The 19838-nt window shown below is 37.5% G+C and overlaps 3 protein-coding genes across 5 annotated transcripts; all 3 read right to left on the bottom strand.

Annotated features, from left to right (window-relative positions):
- Positions 1 to 215: 215 nt before the first annotated feature.
- On the bottom strand, positions 216 to 7103 carry LOC130509455 (replication factor C subunit 1-like). Its single transcript, XM_057005455.1, has 23 exons — positions 6941 to 7103; positions 6765 to 6810; positions 6574 to 6663; positions 5823 to 6278; positions 5665 to 5732; positions 5515 to 5590; positions 5364 to 5425; positions 5129 to 5274; positions 4838 to 4986; positions 4550 to 4759; positions 4340 to 4461; positions 4037 to 4244; positions 3683 to 3736; positions 3049 to 3218; positions 2784 to 2874; positions 2462 to 2637; positions 2152 to 2191; positions 1684 to 1808; positions 1399 to 1471; positions 1194 to 1286; positions 866 to 1112; positions 647 to 703; positions 216 to 469 (listed from the first exon to the last, which is right to left on the bottom strand). The coding sequence occupies exons 2-23, from the start codon at positions 6765 to 6767 to the stop codon at positions 357 to 359; spliced, it is 2829 nt and encodes a 942-aa protein (XP_056861435.1). The 5' UTR covers positions 6768 to 6810; positions 6941 to 7103; the 3' UTR covers positions 216 to 356.
- A 365-nt stretch (positions 7104 to 7468) lies between these two features.
- Positions 7469 to 13003, bottom strand: LOC108847899 (ubiquitin carboxyl-terminal hydrolase 8). Its single transcript, XM_057005184.1, has 13 exons — positions 12788 to 13003; positions 12225 to 12485; positions 11854 to 11995; positions 11444 to 11503; positions 11220 to 11312; positions 10797 to 11126; positions 10556 to 10696; positions 10253 to 10423; positions 9565 to 9822; positions 9313 to 9461; positions 8513 to 9052; positions 8076 to 8349; positions 7469 to 7959 (listed from the first exon to the last, which is right to left on the bottom strand). Exons 1-13 carry the CDS (start codon positions 12883 to 12885, stop codon positions 7843 to 7845), a joined length of 2634 nt encoding a protein of 877 aa, XP_056861164.1. The 5' UTR covers positions 12886 to 13003; the 3' UTR covers positions 7469 to 7842.
- Positions 13004 to 17380: 4377 nt separating this feature from the next.
- On the bottom strand, positions 17381 to 19737 carry LOC108845568 (uncharacterized). 3 transcript variants are annotated; one of them, XM_057005183.1, is made up of 5 exons: positions 19538 to 19737; positions 18891 to 18977; positions 18554 to 18779; positions 17941 to 18185; positions 17381 to 17854 (listed from the first exon to the last, which is right to left on the bottom strand). In XM_057005183.1, exons 3-5 carry the CDS (start codon positions 18759 to 18761, stop codon positions 17492 to 17494), a joined length of 816 nt encoding a protein of 271 aa, XP_056861163.1. In that variant the 5' UTR covers positions 18762 to 18779; positions 18891 to 18977; positions 19538 to 19737; the 3' UTR covers positions 17381 to 17491. The 3 variants fall into 3 exon arrangements, with proteins under 3 accessions (XP_056861163.1, XP_056861162.1, XP_018474262.2); XM_057005182.1 differs by having other exon boundaries at positions 18915 to 18977; XM_018618760.2 differs by lacking the exon at positions 18891 to 18977 and having other exon boundaries at positions 19538 to 19731.
- Positions 19738 to 19838: the final 101 nt, after the last annotated feature.

The raw sequence follows: 19838 nt of genomic DNA, 5'->3' as shown, positions 1-19838 counted from the left end.
TTGGCCAAGCAAAAACCAAATGTATGGAGCAGAAGCTTATTCCTATGGTTCGTTCAAAAAGGTAATTGGCTTTCTGCGTTAGATACAAACTATAAGTCTAGAATCCACCACCCTTACACACCAGAAACAACACATATTTATTTGTCAATCCAGGAAAAAATAACTAACGAAAAAGCCTTTATACATGAACATTCCAGAAAGATACATTTCTTTGATAATCTTGCCTGAAAAAAAACGACGTCTTCGGCTTCTCATCTCTTTTCTCTTGGAACCTGCGCCTCGTCCTGTTTGCTTCTTCTCAGCTTCTGCGGCTTTGCCTCTGCCTCTGCCAGCTGTCTTTCTTGGACCTGATACTTTCAAATCCACTTCAACTCGGATCCCTGCAACTCAATTATATAGTCTTTGCCTCTGCCTCTGCCAGTTGTCTTTCTTGAACCTGATACTTTCAAATCCACTTCAACTCGGACCCCTGCAACTCAATTATATAGTTCGTTTTAGACTCTTAGCTTTGATGCTCTCAACAAAAATCCCTCCCAGAGATAGAGGAATGTGGTGTAACAAAGAAGCATTCAGAGCCAAGATATGGTTCTAAACTGACTCTTTTAAAGCAAAAAAACACAACTGATCAAAAGAAGTAACAAGAGACCTCTTGCATTCAGATTTTTCAGATTCGACTCCAGCTTTTCTCCATTAGTTGCTTCTTCTGGAATATCAAAAGCAAAACAGAGAAAACCAAAGTCAGGATTACATATGGTCAAGTAGTTTACAGACCTAATGTAATGTCTTTCTGATGCTCAGCCATTGATTATGCTGAACCAGTTACCTGAATCTACTATAATAGTTCACCAAAAAAAATGCACAGTACCTGAGTCTTCAGCGTCTGATTCTTTATCTTCTTCATTTTCTGCTACCTGCTCGCCATCTTCACCACTCAAACTTTGGACAGTTGGTTCAAGCATTGCAGCTATTCGCTTCTTTGGTGCCTTCTTCACTCCCGGAAGCTGCACCATGTCGGCAGCACGTACCATTCTGGTTTTACTTGTCTCTTTATATTTTCTAGTCAAAGCGGTCTTAACTGCAGGTGCAACACCCTCCAATGGATTTGCACGTCCCTAATTCGTAAAGATTGCAATGTATAAGTAAAGATTCTTTGTCGCAGTGGATATTCCGTGAAAAAAGGAAATCGTGTATACCTTAAATTTTGCCAACTCCACAATAGTATCGTAGTCCTCCTGGCTTATAGAGTAGGTGTTCATGAACTCAACAACTTCTGAAACTGCTTCATCCTGGGAACATTATCATATACAATACAACATAGAATATATCATCATGTTAGTTATCCTTGATATTATACAAACAAGTGTATATTGCGTTCATGAACAATATAAAGATATTAACCTTAGGCAGTGTCTGCAGTGGACTTGTCAAGCGATTCAAGAGAAGGGGAAGATAATCAACACGAAGAGTTTCCCTGTGGTCAATTCTAACGTTAGTCAGAAAGTTGGAATAAGGAATATATCACATGGCAGGAGGTCAAGAAAGTTGACTCTGGATGAAATATGAAGAGAGGCGAGGTAACAGTTTAGTACACAATGTCTAAGACGTATAAAGGTAGTAAATCGTGAAGAAATGCACCAGCGGAAAGAGATAACTGATAAAGCTTAATGTACATGTAGAAACAACCTTCCAGAGCTGGATTCACGGGAAGCAAGGACATGAACATGCAGATCCTCCATCAACCTTGTATTTCTCCCCGCAGTAGAATTCTTGCCAAGCCACCCACTGAATCTATTGAAACTATGCTCTCCCTGCATTCAATGTATGTGTCCACAGCTTTGCATTGTTAATATCATCATATTCTAGGCAGATTCAGAGCTACAAAACCGGAAAAACAGGCTCATACAATAACCATACCCATACACAAAAGTAATCATGCTCAAATGTTACAGCCTAGGAAGTATCTGATTTGTACGAAAACCTAACTTCAATATGAGTGGTGGATCGCAGACTCAGAAACTTATAATCCAAAAACGCAACATGTGGAATATGGATATGCATCATCAGAAAAATGAGGCACATTGAAATGATAGCAGAAACTTCCAGGTTACTTCCATATTGTGTAATGAACGTCACTGAAAGACCAGTCGGTACCTGTTCGAGCACCTCCCTTGATCCATGCAACAAGGAAGCTCTATTCAAACAAAACAACTATATGTTACTTCTCAAGTATTAGAAAGCTCATTATATTCTTCTATCCCTGGAAGTCTACCCTGGAGAACAGAAATCAATAACAAAGACAGAACACGTATATACATACATGGCAACATAAAATAAATTATAGGTTTTAGAAACCAGAGGAACAAAACTAACACACTAGGGCAGGACATAAACTTCTTATAAGAGAACAAATAGCAATTTTAGTTAAGATCAATCTTATTTCCAATAGGGGGAAGCAACTTACGGGAGAATAGAAGAAGCAACACAGCAAGATAGAGAGAGTTGCCATTGCCTATGTCTCCGAATCTGCACGTTGATAATATCTCCATCCGCAATAGATTCAGCAGCACGGGAAAGCAACTCCATTCGTTTCGCCTCATCTTTGCCGGCTGAACTTGGCCTATAATTGAGATAGTTTTCCTGCCAGAAGAAAAGAAAACAAATAGTCTTTAAACTTAAAGGTAAATGAGGTAAAAAATTCTCAATTCTCCTTCCACACGGTCTCATGTGTGAATCTGTTCAAGAAGTCACGAAAACAACCTCACAAGTATCCAAAAAATATAGACCTGTATAAGAAGGGGAACCAAATCAAAATCACTCATGCTTAGGTCAATCCGTTCATCCATTCTCAGCTTCCCACCATTATAACCAAACAACCTGAAAGGAAATAATTAACAGTAACTACGGTGAAATAATAAGAACAAACTTTCTACTACAAAACAAGGGATATAACAGCAGCTGTATGATCAACTTCAGACACTTCCGCAATGCCAAACACTTAGATATACACTACTACGTGCAACACAAAACTAATATGGCATGAGACATTACTTGTCAACAGCTGTGAAAGGGGAAATATCTTCATCCTTCGCACTGCTTAGCAGGCGCTGCCTGATATCATCATACTTGATGACTGACATCGACAGGCTCATATACTGGAGCTGATTCAGGGCCAGCCGTATGTCACCATTCACTCTCTCAGCGAGTTCCTCCAGGGCAATCTGAAAAATAGGAAAAATATATGATTTGCAGGGGGACAAGCTGGTAGTACATAATGCCCACCACAAAAATGCTTATGAGATTGAGCAAAAACAAGCTGAATTTTAGAATGCAGGTCGAGTGGAAACAGATAAAACAGGAATCAAATTCTAATCTTAAACGTTTCTGTCATTATAACTGGCATCCAATTTCCCAACGACTTGAATTCCAGAAAATAAATCAAGTAATGCAAAACTAGAAGAGAAATGGGACTATCTTCCCTTTACACTGCTTGGCACATACACTTTACACCAAATCTGATACTTCTATTCTCATTTGTTTTATTAGTAAAGGAGCACGACATGAACATGATATCTCGCAACGACAATAGTCCCGAGCAGATGTATATGTATGGTTATGTGGAACTTGCTATAGCAACGACTGACATAATCTAGTTAAAGTAAAAACATTAAGTACCGAATCTTACATCATTAACTTCAAGGCCTTCTGCCTTAGCAATATGCGTCAGCCTTTTTGCAATCTGTAATGAAAGACAAGTTTGCTTTATAAGAGAACGGACATTTTTAATATATAAGCGAAAGGTCGCCGACTAAGCAACTTGAGGTGTTTTCACAATAGCCCTGTCTTCTAAGTATAAACAGGGCACTTCTTGTCAACTACTGAATAACTATCTGATAGAAGATAATCAAGAGCTCTAGGAACGAAAATGGTACAAAACAAACATGCCAAAGCGACCACAATAGGTCCATTGCGTGGAAACCTGTTGCATAACTATCAAAACAAATTACAGAAAGAACAAGTACAACAATCTTAATCTAACCTGCTGTTTCGTGGGCTTCCGGAAATTGAGGGGCAGACAGTAGTTTGCTAAACTCTTCACTTTCTGACTGTAGCGGTCATTACAAATGCAAATGATAGGAATCTTTGATATTTTGATGCTAGCAATAAGGTCGGCAACACCTCCTCTGTCGCCTGCAGACATTCCATCAACTTCATCCATGATTAGAACAGTCTTCGGGTGCTTTGACCTAAAGATCAAATTTTCCTCCATGTCAGGAAAAAATACAAGCATCTAGGACTAGTTACCAGCACTGGGAGGTATAAGAACAAAAAAACAACATACCTAACAATGTTAGAAGCAAGGGCTTCGTTATTGACAAGTTCTTTTACAGTATTTGCAATGCTACCACCAATTCCTTTGGCGATATTCGAGTTCGCCTTTCCACGACTGTCACTAGCATTAACCTAAATAAAGTAGAAAGCATATCTTTCAAGCAAAGAATGTGCGCGACACTGATCATTAACCAATTAATAGAAGCAAACATGAACTAACCTCAATTGCCTGGAAACCAAGCATCTGACTAACTAATTTTGCTGATGTTGTTTTTCCAATACCAGGTGTTCCGCTCAAAAGTACTGCCTTCTTGACACCAGCATCATTATATTTCTTCCCCTTTCCTTTTGATATAGAAAAGAAAAAATTTGAGCCAGTATCCCTAGATTGATCATGCCAATGGGACAGCCAGTTGTGAAGCTCAGTAACCTGCAACCAATTTGATAAAGTACTCATCATTTTCATGTCACTGAACAAAAAGCAACATACAATGATATTGGCACATACCATTGACTGATTCCCAACAATCTCATTTGGAAGCTTCGGTCTGTACTTTTCCGTCCATGGCAAGGAAGACTGGACAATTTTCTTTAATCCCTTTGCCGGGGAAGGACGTGGGGGAACCTTGTTGGGCGAAATTTTTGCTAAAGGTTTGCCTACAGGGATATTTAGAAGAAATGGCAATTGAGAAAATTGGTAAAGCATTTATTGAAGCCAAAGGAGCATTGTCTTATCACAACATTCTGAACTTAAGACAGATACCCAAAAATGCATGCTCTATAGAAGTACAGGTCATACCTCTTGTCTCTTCTTTTTGAGGACTTTTCTTCGGCTGTGCACTGACTTTTTCAGTGCCTTTGTTTGTCCTCTCAGGCATAGACTTTTGTACGGGTTTAGAGGAACGGATCATGTCAAATAGGCCATCCTCTGTAAGGAACTTAGTGCTGAACAAAGTATTACAAGTCAGGATGTTTGAAGACCAAAAACACCTCAAAATTATACTGTAGTTATGCAATAAGTAGTGAACACGCACCCCAGCTCCTTAGCTTTTTCGGATTTTCTTCCGCCTATGTCTTCATCACACAAAAGGTACGTCTGCAAACAAGAATTTTAATTCTATGTCATTGTCATTACCTCCATTCCAACCAAAAAAATAACAGAAAATATAACGTGTGAAGAAAGACCGTTTTCTTGCTAACGGCGCCTGTGACACGACCACCATGTCGTTTTATCAGATCTTCTGCTTCTTCTCTTTCTAAACTGCAATGTCAAGAGGGCATGAGAAACTATAACACGAAAAAAAAAACTTGGGGAAGGCGAGAAGTATGAAATACCTATCAAGTGTTCCACTAATTACCAATGTCAATCCAGCTAAGCAATCAGGGCTGCCTTCAGGAACTTCCTGAAAGCAGAGATAGGTCACTTAAACATTCAGACCCCACTCCCCAGGTAGTACTAGTATAAGAAGACATCAGTCAAGTAAAGTACAGACCTTTTGTCCTTTATGAGGTGGGTCTTTCCTTTCACCAAAATTCATAAACCCACCTCGCCCTCCACCTCTACCTCCTCGTCCACCAGTTGAGCCCCCTGATGCAGCTCTACCTCCACGGCCTCTTCCGCCTGATTTAAGAGTATCCTTTCCCTGGGCATCTTCACCATCATCATCATCCTCGTCATTAACAACAGTTTTACTTGGGATTCCTCTACCTGACCCAGACTTTAGTTTCTTGCTGGGAATGCTATCACGAGTCTTCCTCGAACTAGGCACCTCAAAATCATCACCATCCACCTCAATATCCTCTCTTGGACGGGGCTTGCCTAAATCATCAGAATCAGTCTCAAGTTTCCTCTTGGCAGGAAGTGGTTCCACCTCTTTAGCTTTTGCTTTTTCTTTAGCAAAATAATTGCTCGTTTTTCTCCTAGCAGCAGTTTCCAGGTCTTCACTAGCCTGCCAATCATCTCCAGGTGTTTAACAGAACGAACACTAACGCCAGAAAACAAACCAAACATATATACATTTTTCTATGATACTATGTCGCCTCTAGCTCACTCTCAATGGCTCTGAACAACAAGTAAAGAAAAAAACACACACACACACATACAATAAGTGTGTTCAAGTTTCAGGCAACTTCACAGAATGCAATTAAAAAATAGGGGCAAAAAAAAAAATTCAAAATAGTGGTTTACTGAATTACACCACACCAATCCTATACTACACAAGCAGAGAGAGTAGAAAACCTCACCTGCTGAGATCTTAAGGGTGCAGTCTCCTCCGCAGTATTTCCATTACCCTTGTCATCATGGGGTTTCACAAACCACTTTCTAATATTCGACTGCAAAATTCAAAGTAGTACAGATAGATAGATAGATAGATATTACTATCTCTAATCAAACAATATAATGGAAGGAGGTAGAGAAGGAAATTTCAACTCACCATTCCCACGTCTAGACAATTCGACTACCACCAAAAGAGTACAATGCTGCAGTAAAACACGAACAAAACAAGCAAAAAAAAAATGAAATTAAAACGAAGAGTCGTGATTAGATGAACTGGAAGCATGCAATAAACCCTAGTAAAAGTTCTACATCAACAGAATCCAGCAAACTAACTTTCTCCAGGCAGATGCTTCTAATTTAGGGTTGCGAAATCGAAACCTAGATTCACCTCCGGCGAATTTTCCGGCTACAAGCGATTTACTCGTAGAAGAAGAAGAAACGGTCGCCGTGTATGGCACAGCTCTCTACGCAGTAAAAGAGGATTTTTACTGTGGAAGTTTTTTTAAATGAAACCCTCGCTTTCCGGAAAATCGTATGATAGAAGCTGTAAATTTTAGAATGTTAACATTTAACCCAATCCTAGAGCCTCACTCTTGACTAAAACTATGGCAGCTACACAACTTGTTTGTTGAGATATCAAAAAGTAGTAAAAATTAGAGAATAGATTGTAGTTGTTAGAGTGTTTATATACTTAACCAGTAGTTAAACATATATGGAGTATAAATATTTGTCTTAACAATAAAGCATCAACTAATGGTATAGATGTTGCCTGTGACTGTGAGGTTGCGATGGCTTCCACAAGTCTGGACAATTTCTAAACGCAATGCTTATCAAAGCGATGAAGAGAACACTCTTCTGAAGGAAAAAAAAGAACCAGTGACGTTTCCTTTAACTTTCATGGTAAAGAGGCGACTGTTGACATAAAAACTAAACAACAATTAGAAAGATAATCCCACAAGGGTTTTAGGGTTTTCTTCAAAAGCCTTTCTCTATTCTTCCTACTCTAAATTGAATATAGTTCAATGAAATAATCAGACACCAACTTTTTGTATAAAATAAAATGAATTCCCCGCACCATGTCCTCTCGGGCTTTTGCTCTTCTTCTCTCTCTCCTGTATGCAAGCAAGCTGCTTTTGACCTTGATCATGTGCTGAATGAAAATCAAGCCAGTGATGAATAAGCTTCCCTAAAACTCCACATACCTCTCTTTCTTGTCCTTTTCAGCTTCTGGTTCATTATTCTTCTACTAAACGTTTATAGAACAGAACGTAAGCAGCCGAAGTCTTGATCTTTTCTTGGCTTATCTGGTTGACATGGCTATCATCAAAGTCGTACCATCTATCACCCCCATGCTGTAAAAAGTAGAAGATGAAAAATCAAAGTAGTTAGAGATTCAGAAGCCGTATGGACACAACCCAATAAACGTTGAGACGTACACGCGAAGAGTATTGATGGCTTTAACACTTACGTGGACATATGCAGTGTAATGACCACCTCCCATTCCCCCATAGTGATTACTAATCGCATATAGCATGTAGCGATAAGTCGTCTGCCCATTTTTGTATGATATGTAGCTTGACAGATCAAGACCATCTATCGGGAAGTCCACAAAGGCCTCCAGCTTGTTTTTCATAAACCGGCTATAAGAAAACCTCTTCAGATGAATCACCAGTATCTCTGGCAACCTCCAGAGATCCAACTTTTTAATGGCTTGTCGGTGTTCTTTACAGCCAGGACAATACCTATAACGTTTATGACTCTCATGTCAGCTAGTTGGATATCTAAAAGTAAAAAATAAAAATAAAGATCGAAATCAACTGCACTAGGTGAGAGAGATTGTTAAAAGATCTCACTCATCAAAAAGCTGAGAATAGATACGAGAAATGGTTTTGATACTCAACTCACCACATGTCATCAGGACCAAGAGGCTCCTCCGTCAAGAATGCTTCAAGGCACTTGTAAAGCGAGACTGTTTCCTGGGGTCTCTTAGTTCCAATTTTGGAAACCTCAGGCAAGGAGCTCAGAAGACAAGTATCATAAACGTCTAGATCTTTCACTGGCCAACGTGCAAGCACATTCAACCGCTTGGATTTAATATTTACAGGCTTTTCTTTCAATATCTCAGATTCTATAGAGCCTCCTCTGTCGCCGGTTAGGTAAAGCCTCAACACAGGGTCTGGAAGAGACTCAGTAGTCTCCTTCACATCAGTGGAATTTTTATTCTCAACTGAAGTAGTACCATCGGTACCTGCTTTATCAGTCGCTTCTTCTTCGGTTGGATTTTCAAGATTCTCTGTGACGACTTCAGTAGGCTTCTTAAATGAACTAAGCAACTTAAGGTACATGTTCTCAACATCAAATCCATTCTCGACATCACAAAGCCTCGAGACCAAGGGGATTCCAAATCCCTTCCAAGTTGGGCTTGATTTCCCACAGATGAACTGCCTGAAGAAAATTTGAAAACGGTACATATTTGATACCAAGGACATAAATTTGAAACTGCAGTACCACTAGTTAATTGAACAAAAGCATGTTAGAGATGCATTATACAAAGGCGAGAGCGACAGATATTGGTTGCTGAGGTAAGTACATGTAATGCAGTTTAAATCTATGTTGTTGCCTACATAAACAAACAGATAATGTCTTAACTAGTTTGCCTTGATAAGAACGTTACTTAGCATTTGAATACTAGGCATAAAACTTACTCTTCCAGCTTCTGATGCATAAATACAATCAAAGGAGAATCGTTTGCATCTTTCTTTAACCGATACACGACAAGTTTGTCACCATCTCTGATCAAGGACAATGAATCAGTAGGATCCTCCAGGACTCGAAGAATCCGATTGTTGTACACCTATAAAAGTAAAGACCGAATGAAGAGAAATTTAAAAATGATCTGCCTAAGCACCAAAATAAGACCCAAGGTGTCAAATATAGCATCTGATATAGAAATGTACCTCAGTAACCATTAAAGTCTCATCCTCTGGCAAAGAACAGGCAGTGACAAGAGCTTTCTGAAGATCTTCAAATTTGCCAAACTTAGGGACGTTGACAGTCAGTGAGACAGGCAGACTACCTCCATCGGCACTCATGACTGTTAAATCCATTGTTCGCATTGACGTGCATGGCAAAGGTAGCGATAGGTACATGAACGGATCAAACATAACAGAAACCTTTTTGCAAATAGGACAAACTAATGTTGACTTGTACTGGCCCTACAATCAGAAATGCATATCAATGTCATGATATTTTCTTAGCAAATGCACTGAATCGAAGAAGATGAGGATATCCAAGGATGCTAAAAGTTCATGACATAGTCAGACCATATTGAACACAAAGCAACTCACTCAAGAAATTGTGTAGAGAGAACAATCTAATAACTTGACAAAGTTAACAACAAGGTAATATGATACCATTCAAGAGAATAAAATTGCACTGACCAATCTGATGGAAGAATTTTCAAACATATGCAGCTCAGATCAAATGAAACGTGAAACCTAAAAATACTACACATCTTGAGCCATCCAACCTTTTCAAGCTGAATTCAAAACTAACTAAAGTTTCCTAATGTGCAGTCAAACCCAATCCTTAGCGTGATTGCTGGCAGAGGTATATAATCAAATTTAGGAACCTGAAGATATTTACTTGGCACACATCAACAATTATTGAATCATTCCGAGCCACATGATTTTGCCAATATTCATCAGCCACTTCCTCGTCTGGACGGCAATCTCCATCTTTTGCTTCCACATAAGGCTTGTTCTTTACACGGTTTAAGTCCTCGTGAAGTCCATCCAGCAAGAAAGCTAAAAGTTCCTGCAACCAAATCAGAAACCCGAAACACATGAATGGAATATCCAATATGCAGTTTTCATGCTGAGGGACAGGAAGAAACATCAGGAAGGCTCACTTAATTCAGATTCTATAAACTGAAGGGTTTTCGCTGACCTGCGAATCATGCTGATTAAAGCCACTAAACTGAGGAGCAAATCGACCGAGTTTTGCTTTAAATGTCATTGGAGCCACAGTTGATGCACCTGGAGCCCACAAACTCCTTAACAAGTCACCAAAAGCTAACGCGATCTCACCCTGCCAGAAGAAATATAATCGGTGAGGCTAAGCAAGAAGCAAAAGAATATATTAATCAGACACGGCAAATATCTATACAAAGAACTATAGATTGGCATACTTTCATTCCCAATGGGTTCTCCAGATTTATTTCTCTGATGTACTCTCCAAGAAAGAAGTCAACAAGCTTTGGTGTATGAGCCAAGCACTGAAGGGAACTGTTCATGAAACAAGTATTTCCTAGATTCTGCAAGCCTGTCAGCCCCAAAGTTCCAGCTTCCCCAGCTTTTCCCAAAAAGCTCAAAGAATGACTCCGTCCAAATCTGAACGGTGTGCCACCATTAATGCCATTGGTAATTCCGTTGGTTTGCTGTGTGGAACCATCTTCTTTTTTCGATTCCTTCAGTTTGATGGAGTCTGATAACCCATAAATCTGCAGCTCTAAGAGCATCTGTTGGACCAAAAGTAATGATGAATTAAAAAAAAAATACCGCATCAAGGAAGTATGAAACAACAAAAGGAAAAGGGAAGGCGTCAAACTTACTTCTTGATCTCTTTGTTGTTGGCTATCCTTGGAACTGTTCAGATCAGTTTCGAAAAACAAGGTTGTTTGCCCAGAAATATCCCAAATGCGCAGCTACAGAACCAAAGGTACAGGTATCATTTTGTAATTGCATGAATAAATATCAGAAATATTGCCTGCGCCAGATAAGCATAAACTGACATGCATATCGTGTACATTTTAGGTAAATAAATGGAACACAATACCTGCTCCGAATCCAAACTGAATATCTTGCATGCTCGTCTGAAGCACTCAACTGAATTGTCCTGCAGGCGGAAAAATATAAGTTTCGAAACCAGAAAAGATAATATATGGAACACGAAACTAAATGGGTTCTAATATAGTTCAAGCATGAATCTTCAGTGGAGATGAAGTTTCAAGTTTAGAAGTATATTCTGTAGATTACAAATTCGGCAGATAGAAGGCAGATTCTCCTGACCTATAGTTATGCAATGTCTCATAGGGAAATTCAGTAATGAAACTTTAGTTCTGAGGAAACCAAGTCCCAATGAAATATGTGGATCACTGCACTCATATAACCGCAAGAAAATGTGGCGCCATTAAGGCACTTTAGATTAGGCAAATAAAGAAGGCTTTATTTAAAGCATGAAGACACCTTTTTGCAAATTTTAACCGCCAATGAATTGGTTTCCTGCAAGACGGAGAGCCTGAGTTGTACTGGATAAACATCACCTCTGTCAACGCCTCCAGTCGATAAACTTTTCACGCCTTTCTCATTAATTTTATCATTGTGGTGCCTGCGAGCATAGAAGTAATATATCACAGATTAAGGAACATCACCTTCGCTTTTCTAAACGGTACAATGTACAGGATACCGAAGCATATATATACAATAGTTACAAGAATATAATAGGTACAGCGATTGACTCAAAGTCTGTAGCTTTCTCACACATCCCAACACAATCTTCAAAGAAATGATTTCAACAGATTTGACTCAAGTCATTAGAGAGGAAAAGAACCACTTACCATTTGAGTGCCTGCAGCCACATATCACTCGAGACCAATGCAAAATCCCTCCCTGAGACGCTTGCTTCTTCTCCAGCTTCACCACTCTGTAACGCATCACCTTCTCTCCTCAGATCAAACAAGATATCAGAGTTAAAGATGTTGTTAATCAACTTCATTGGGCCTCCTCCATAAGACGACCCAGTAGTCGCAGCTGTATACAAGATCTCTCGTTTCTCAACAGATTCACAAGGCACTGACTCTTGAGCATCTTTCCACCACCTGAGATATTTCAAACAGTTCAAATATATCTATCACCTTGGTTAATTAATCGAATGTTTCTCTCTAATACGACTCTCATTCTAGTCTGCTGCCAGCTCAGCTACCAATCAGCAATAGGCTAAAAGACATACAATAGGTTTACGATGTACATTCGATAATGAATCATCCATAGGTTTCAAAAGTCTCCAAAAGATTAAATCAATTTTAAATCCTTATTTACTGAGATTTGCGATTCAGATTCGCGGAATATTCCAAATCAGAATGAAAGAATGCGATAGCGATAGGGAGAGAGGAAGAGAGACCTGAAGGGGACGAAATAGACACTCTGCTGGCCGTTGAAGGAATCGATCCGCTGAGCTGAATCGGGAGATTCCTCGGACGATGATGCCACGCTGCTCATTGTTCCTCACAAAGCAAAGATTCCCGGGGGGAGAGAGATGTTTGTGGAGAGGAGGTCCGATATTTTCCTCAGACAATCACCATCTAACATCGCACGCACGCACGACAAATAAAGAGAGTTTATTCTAGGAAAGTATTCTAATACACCCTAGTTGGAAAAAATCTATTCTAACTACCCCACTCTTTTTCTCACTACCCTACCTTTTTCCTCTTTTTTTCCCTTCCCCTTCCTGCCCTTTATTTCTTTATTATATATATTGTTTTCTTTTTTTTTTCCAAATACAGCGGGACCCGCCAAGATATTTTCTTTTCCTTTTATTTTTTTTTATTTTTTTGTTTATGTGGTTCCATTTTTATTTGTACTAATCAGATTTTTTCCAAATTTTTTTTAGCAAATTTTTTTATTTAAGAATATTAATGATTAATATAGCAAAAAAATATAGGAAACTTTTTTTTCAATTCAGTTTTCTGTTTACCTAAAAAATATATTTTTATAAATAATAAAATAAGAAAATATTATTTTTAATAATATATTTTAATCAACAATTTCAAAATAATAAAATTTAATAAAATGTGTATTTAAATAATATTTTAATCAACGGTTAATTTTACATAAAAATATTTCCAACCTATAAATTTAATAAAATATATATTTCAATAATATTTTAATAAAAATAATTTCAAATTCCCTTAATTTAAGTTTTATCCCATATATTTCATATTTTTACTATTTATATTTGTAATTAAATTACAATCTATATAAATTATAAATACTATTCTCTTTGTTTTATAAAAAGTTTTTTTGACACTTTTTCTTGTTATGTAAAGAGTATCATTTAAGATTCCAATTCAGCTATATCTATTTTAACTTTAATATTATTTACAAAATGCTTTGCTTTTATAAATTATTTATCTGTCTTAAAATCTCTTGATTAAATAAATGTTTAGTTAATAGCATAAAAATATCAAAATTATATTCTTCTTGAAATGGAAGAATATATATTATTTATTAAAATTTGAAGATTTGATATTATATTTTTATTTATATAAATGTGTATGTGGACTACTAGGACTACTAAAACTACTTTGTACTACCTTGTATTACCTTGGACTACTATGTATTATACATATTTCTAAGAACATTATATTTTTGGCTTATTATATTTTTTTAGCAGATATAACATATATATTTTGAATTATATGTCCACATATGTGTTTAGATAACAAATTAGTCATGAAATTTTTAATATTTCTTAAGTTGTTAGAAAAAATATCACTTCCACAAAAAAAATTCTTAACTTTCTATTATCTTGATAGTTGTCATAATAAGGTGAATCACATAAATTATATATTTTTCAGAGTTTTGTTTCAACAAAAATGTTATATACCATCTATCACAATATGAACTATTGTGTTTCAAAAAAAAAAGAACTATTGTGTGATATGAACTACTAGGTACTATTGTGAACTACCTTGAACTACCTTAAAATACCTTGAATTACTATGTATTATGCATGTTTCTAAGAACCTTAATTTTTGTTGTATTATTAATTTTAGAAGATATATATCATATATCACGCGATAGTATGTCATTATATGTGTTTATTTGTTAAATTAGACATAAAATACTCTTAATTTTCCAAGTTGATAGAAAACTTATCATTTTCATAGAAAACATCTTTATACTTCTATACTAATGTCTTGATGGGGATGCCAAAATGAGATGAATAACAAGAAAATATATATTTTTGAATTTTTTTTCTAGCAATGTGTTATATACAATCTAAAACTGACTAAATACATTGGTACTACTAATAAATTTAAATTTTTGATATTGTATTACTAAAAAATGTTGTAATTTGCAAAAATATTACTATGAAGAAGAAAATATTACTACTACCTTGAGTACTACTAAGTGTAAATTTTCAAGCATGTGTTCTTTCTTTTTTAACATGTTTTGTTATGCTTGTTCTTTCTTTTTTAACATGTTTTGTAAACATATATCTTTATTGAAATTTTTAACAAGTTTTAGACAAGTTTTTTTTGTCTTCTTAGTAATACTTATCAAACCTAGTAGGCTAGTAGCTCAAAATTTTTGTTTTTAGCACACAATAATACCTAGTATCTAATGATCCAAACCTGCAACAACAGAAGCAATAATCTTACATATCATCCTACATGGATTCAACACTAGCAGAACTTACATATCATCCTACATAAGTTCAAAAGAAAAACCAAGATACATAATAACCATCCAAAAATATGTTAACCACAAGTCTTCTAAGCCTTGGCCGCTCTTCGATCCCTTCAGTCTTCCCTTCGATGAAAGGAATTTGTACCCACTGTGATGGATCAAAGACCATACAAATCTTTCTTTTGAGTAGCCAAGCTGAGCAAAAAAAAAAGAAAAAAGGTCGGTCTAAGAATTTACAAACAAAAGAAAGCTCTTCTATTCACTCCACTAACATAGCTCAGGAACATGACCAAATAAATATACAGCTAGAGAGCTCCACCAGTAGCGAAGTAGGCCAAGTAAGTAAGAATGTCTCTTCTCACGATGTCACTAAATATCACTGAAAACCCACAACCAAAGCCTTGAAATTAAACCCAAAACGAAGCTAGTTAACGCCCCCAAAAAGATAATAGACTAAATTTTCATGAGGACACAGCAGCAGATAAAAGTATTCACTTTTGAAACTCAAGACAACTAACGGCACCACATGTGTCTAGCCAACGGGAACGCAATAGGTCTAATAAATCTTCCATCCTCAGGTGAGAAGAAAACGAATCAGTAATGGGGGTATCTCTATCGAGCGAAACAGAACATCTCATGCCAAGCCCTCGACTTGATAGAAACCCTCTTAGCTGCGGATTGGGACATATAAGTGAGCTAAAAATCCGATGAGCTTCTAGTTCTACACACCCATCGTTTCTCTCGTCGAACTGCTGTAACAATTGAAGTGAGCCGCTGCCGACAATTGTTCCCCTTCTGTAAAGACAGATCCTACGCCCAACTCAGTGTAGCGATCATTATCACGGGAAAGAGAAACGAGGAGGGAACGGAGACACAGAGGAGGAGCCAAGAAACGTCACTGAGAGTTCTCCTACTGAGCAGACATCTTGTGGAAGGCGGCGGTGGGGATGATGGTGAAGATGCGCTTCATGATGTCGTTGGCTCGGAACTTGAGGACGAAGGAGAAAGCCTTGTCCAGTATCTCCTCCGTGTCATAATACGGTGAGTGAGACACTCTTATCGATCAGAACTAGCGCGGGCAACCTGGCGGAGAAGACCAGCAAGCTTCTCACCAGCTGTTTGACCGAACTAGCCTCATCAACCGCTTTCCCCACCTGGTCGGACAGTTGGATCGGCTTCGCTAAGATTTGCTTCATGGTATCAGCCATCTCAGATCAATGGTTGGTTGTTGTCGAGAAACCTATAAACTGATTGGATCTAAAACTAGAAAGGAACAAGCGAATCAATAATCTATGTGAATAGAGTTCTGGGATTTGAAAGTTTAACTAAATTGTATGAAAAGATCCATTTGAGTCGAGAGAAAGAATTCAAAATCAGAGAAAGAATTCAATATCAAAAAAAAAAAGTGAAAAGGAAGAAGACGACGAGACGACGGGAGAGATGAAAGAGGAAATTTTTTTTTTTTTTAATTAAATTGTATGAAAAGATCCGTTTGAGTCGGATCTGGGTGGATAACCCGTTGGTGTTGTGGTTGGGTTGGTAATTCTGAAGATTCATTAAGGAGGTTATAGTATTTAGATGTGTTTTCGATTTAAAAGAAAATAAAAATAAAGTACTTTTTATAAGTGGGGCATAATAGAATTTTGTTAGGAGTTAGTAGGGTGAATGAGAATAAAGTCCGTTTTTTTTTTGCCGTCGTTGTCCCCTCGCGAAGATGATATAGTGAAGGAGGGAAATTTTATATGGTTATTTTTATTTTACAATTTTGTATATTATTGTTGCTAATTAAAAGAAAATATTGCAGATTAACTAATTATTTATTACATAATCTTTTTCATGTTTTGAAAAGTTGTAATAAGTTGTACGATCTTTTTAATTTGTATTGACCAATAAAACATTTTCAAGATTTATTTGCTGTTAAATTAATAATTCCGTACATAAAAGTTTAAGTAAATTTAAATTTTTTAAACGGTTCGAATATGAGAATTAATTTAAAAACATTACGGCGAGGTTTACGGCTTTGAAACATAGATTTGATTACACTGAATTGCATGTGGAGTCATGTGTCACCCAAAATAACTCATATATGGATAACAAGCTGATAATAATACACTCGTTCGAAGAAAAGAAAAAGCTTATAAGTTAATATACACTTTTGACAAAGCAATAAAGTAACTTTACCACCACCACCATCTTTTTATCCAACTGTATGTGAGCTTTTTAGGTGATATTAATATCTCTTATTACTATCATATGGTGTGTCTTTTAAGAAGGTTTAAAAGACAATTATGACGCATATCTATAAGAACAAGGCCATTGTATTCAATTTCAAAGTCGGGAAAGCTTAACCGATGATCTATAGGCCATAAACAAAAAAAACAAAGTAACATGATTTGTTAAGGTAAATATTAGATCAGTAGAACCGTGAGACTGTCCCACCAGGGTACTGACCCCTAGACTCGAATCCATGATCCCTGTCTCCCCCTTGAAACCTAGCTCTCTCTCCATACGCTTCAAACCGATCTGATCCATAGGCTCTGGATGGTGGCGCATCTGCTGGATCTTGAGCATTGCCAATGTAACCCTGGGGATGACCAGATGGTCTTAGATTGGCTGCGTTTGGATGGTACTGATCCATCATCCCAGGTGTTTGCTGCTTGTATTGCTGCTGTCTAGCTTGTGATTCTTTCCTCATGATCTCTTCTCTTTTACCTGCGTGGCGTGATCGAACTGCAGCTAATTGTTCTTCGTACCGGGCATTAATGGTGTTTATTTTCTGCATACAGAGAGTTAAAAAAGACTTGCGATCAAACAAAACTAGAGTATTTCAGTAGAGCAGAGCTTTTCAATTTTGTTGCTAACCTCTCGATGTCTGGCAATCTCTGCATCCTCTGCTCCCATTTGATCTTTTGCTAGTCTTGTTATATCATCCATGAACTTCTGCTCAAGGCCTTCAAAGGTCTGTACCCCACGGTTATTCTCATAACCAGGCTTCGGGTTATCGTGGTGCTGGGGTTGAGCTCTTGGACCGCTGCCTTGTGTCTCCATTCCTGATTTTGGATCCATTTGGCCGCCGTAATACGTCCTTGACGAATCGACGCCTTGACCTGCATGAACATAACGCTGGAATCAAGAGATGAACCCTGAAGCTTGAGATACACTCGATGCAGGAACTACAAAAGAAGTCATATCTTTGTCTTTCCTCTTACGGTTTTCGAAAATACTTCCATCGAAACTTATATGCAACTACTATTCCTCTCCTCTCACATGAAATTTCATGGAAGAACTCACCCACTAAAGTAACAATTTATACAAAAACTGTTAATATATGAGCATTGCTTGATACAGACAGTGCATCAGTTTATATAGAGATGTTTTCACCAAAACTTCCAAAGAATAATATTATTTCCAAACAATTATAATACCATCGAATGATACTTTCTCTTCCATACAATGCCTAAGGTAAGAGACGTACTTTCATTGTAAACAGCAGTTGACATAGGCCTTGACATATTCGGGGGACCATCTCTTTCCCATCTCCATTGACCCTCTGTTTGCGGTGGTTGGTCTCTCTCAGGCGTGAACGCCTCTAGCTGACCTTGGAAATCAGAGTGTGCATTCTGTATCTGTCCGGCTCCATATCCACTTGCAGGCGAGTCCGCAAAGTTTCCCTGTCTTCTCATGTTCACTTTCTCGCAAACCTGACAAAAAATTAGTTAACAACTCAGAAACAAATCTCATGTTCACTGCATGGCTCACAGCGTGAGTTCTAAAAGCTAGGGACATAAGAATATTAATTAGCAGAGACATACAATCTAAAAAATGTAGCCACCAACCATTCAGCTAAAGCCTCATCCTTATGTAACAATGCAAAGCGGATTATTGATAGTGTACATCATCTTGCAAAATCAAATCCACAATCACTCATGACATTAAAAAAAGGGTATCTCAAAGCAAAGGAGCAAGTCATGACTAGAGACCCTAACATGATAATCACAAGGAACATTCCAGGATGTGAAACTAGACAAATCCTCCACATCATTCATCCATGAGAAAGATACATTCATTCTATGAGTCACTGCAACAGAAGCAGTCAAGCAAGTAACTCAAGATAGCAGCAGACACTAGCTCCAACATGCTCACACTTGAACCAGAGCTATAACAGTAAAGTTTATAACTTCGACCATAAGATACTTTAAAGTATCAACAATCTCGACTTCTTTAGTTACACAAGAGCACTATCAAAATTAAACAAAGGATTACATATTCCGATTATAGGATTTAGATGAAGATTTCACAGAGATTGTTTCAGTAGTCACTTGACGAGCAAAATCGAAAATCGAATCTCGATTTCATTACAGGCTAAGTAATTAAGCTCACTGATGATGATAATGATTCGCAGAGAATTCAAACAAAAAAAAAAGCGGAAATAACGATGGGATTGGAGAGTTTAACGTACCTGAAGAAGCGGAGGAAGAAGCAGAAGTCGAGGAAGAAGAGAGCGATGCACGATTTGGATATTCGGTGGAATCTGGGTCTCCAATTGGGCCGGGTTGGGTCTGACGCGTGTGTAGTGTAGTAATAGGGTGCGCGTGAAAGTCTCTAACACACGCGCGTATCAGGTAACACACATTTTTAATCCGGTCCACTAAAATAACTTTTTTTTCGTAATCTAAAATCTTATGTTTCTTTTTTACCAAACAAACAAGGACAGTAAAAAGTAAGAAGTAACTAATTACTTTACTGAATTAACTACCATT

This window comes from Raphanus sativus, chromosome 3 (genome assembly GCF_000801105.2).
Source record: "Raphanus sativus cultivar WK10039 chromosome 3, ASM80110v3, whole genome shotgun sequence".
In the NCBI taxonomy this organism is placed as follows: domain Eukaryota; kingdom Viridiplantae; phylum Streptophyta; class Magnoliopsida; order Brassicales; family Brassicaceae; genus Raphanus; species Raphanus sativus.
The sequence above is the reverse complement of the archived record's forward strand: the minus strand, read 5'-3'. Positions and strand labels throughout refer to the sequence as shown.

What these genes read in the sequence shown, in the direction of transcription:
- LOC108845568 (XM_057005182.1), bottom strand. An exon ending in AACTGCTGTTTACAATGAAA is followed by an intron (nt 18,186 to 18,553) that starts GTACGTCTCTTA and finishes ATGTTCATGCAG; the next exon opens with GTCAAGGCGTCGATTCGTCA. An exon ending in AGATTGCCAGACATCGAGAG is followed by an intron (nt 17,855 to 17,940) that starts GTTAGCAACAAA and finishes CTCTGTATGCAG; the next exon opens with AAAATAAACACCATTAATGC.
- LOC130509455 (XM_057005455.1), bottom strand. An exon ending in GGAAGCCCACGAAACAGCAG is followed by an intron (nt 3,737 to 4,036) that starts GTTAGATTAAGA and finishes CTTTCATTACAG; the next exon opens with ATTGCAAAAAGGCTGACGCA. An exon ending in TGGTTCCCCTTCTTATACAG is followed by an intron (nt 2,638 to 2,783) that starts GTCTATATTTTT and finishes TTCTTCTGGCAG; the next exon opens with GAAAACTATCTCAATTATAG.
- LOC108847899 (XM_057005184.1), bottom strand. Translation starts at nt 12,885, where the DNA reads ATGAGCAGCGTGGCATCATCGTCCGAGGAATCTCCCGATTCAGCTCAG. An exon ending in GTCTATTTCGTCCCCTTCAG is followed by an intron (nt 12,486 to 12,787) that starts GTCTCTCTTCCT and finishes GAAATATCTCAG; the next exon opens with GTGGTGGAAAGATGCTCAAG. An exon ending in ATGCATCAGAAGCTGGAAGA is followed by an intron (nt 9,053 to 9,312) that starts GTAAGTTTTATG and finishes AATTTTCTTCAG; the next exon opens with GCAGTTCATCTGTGGGAAAT.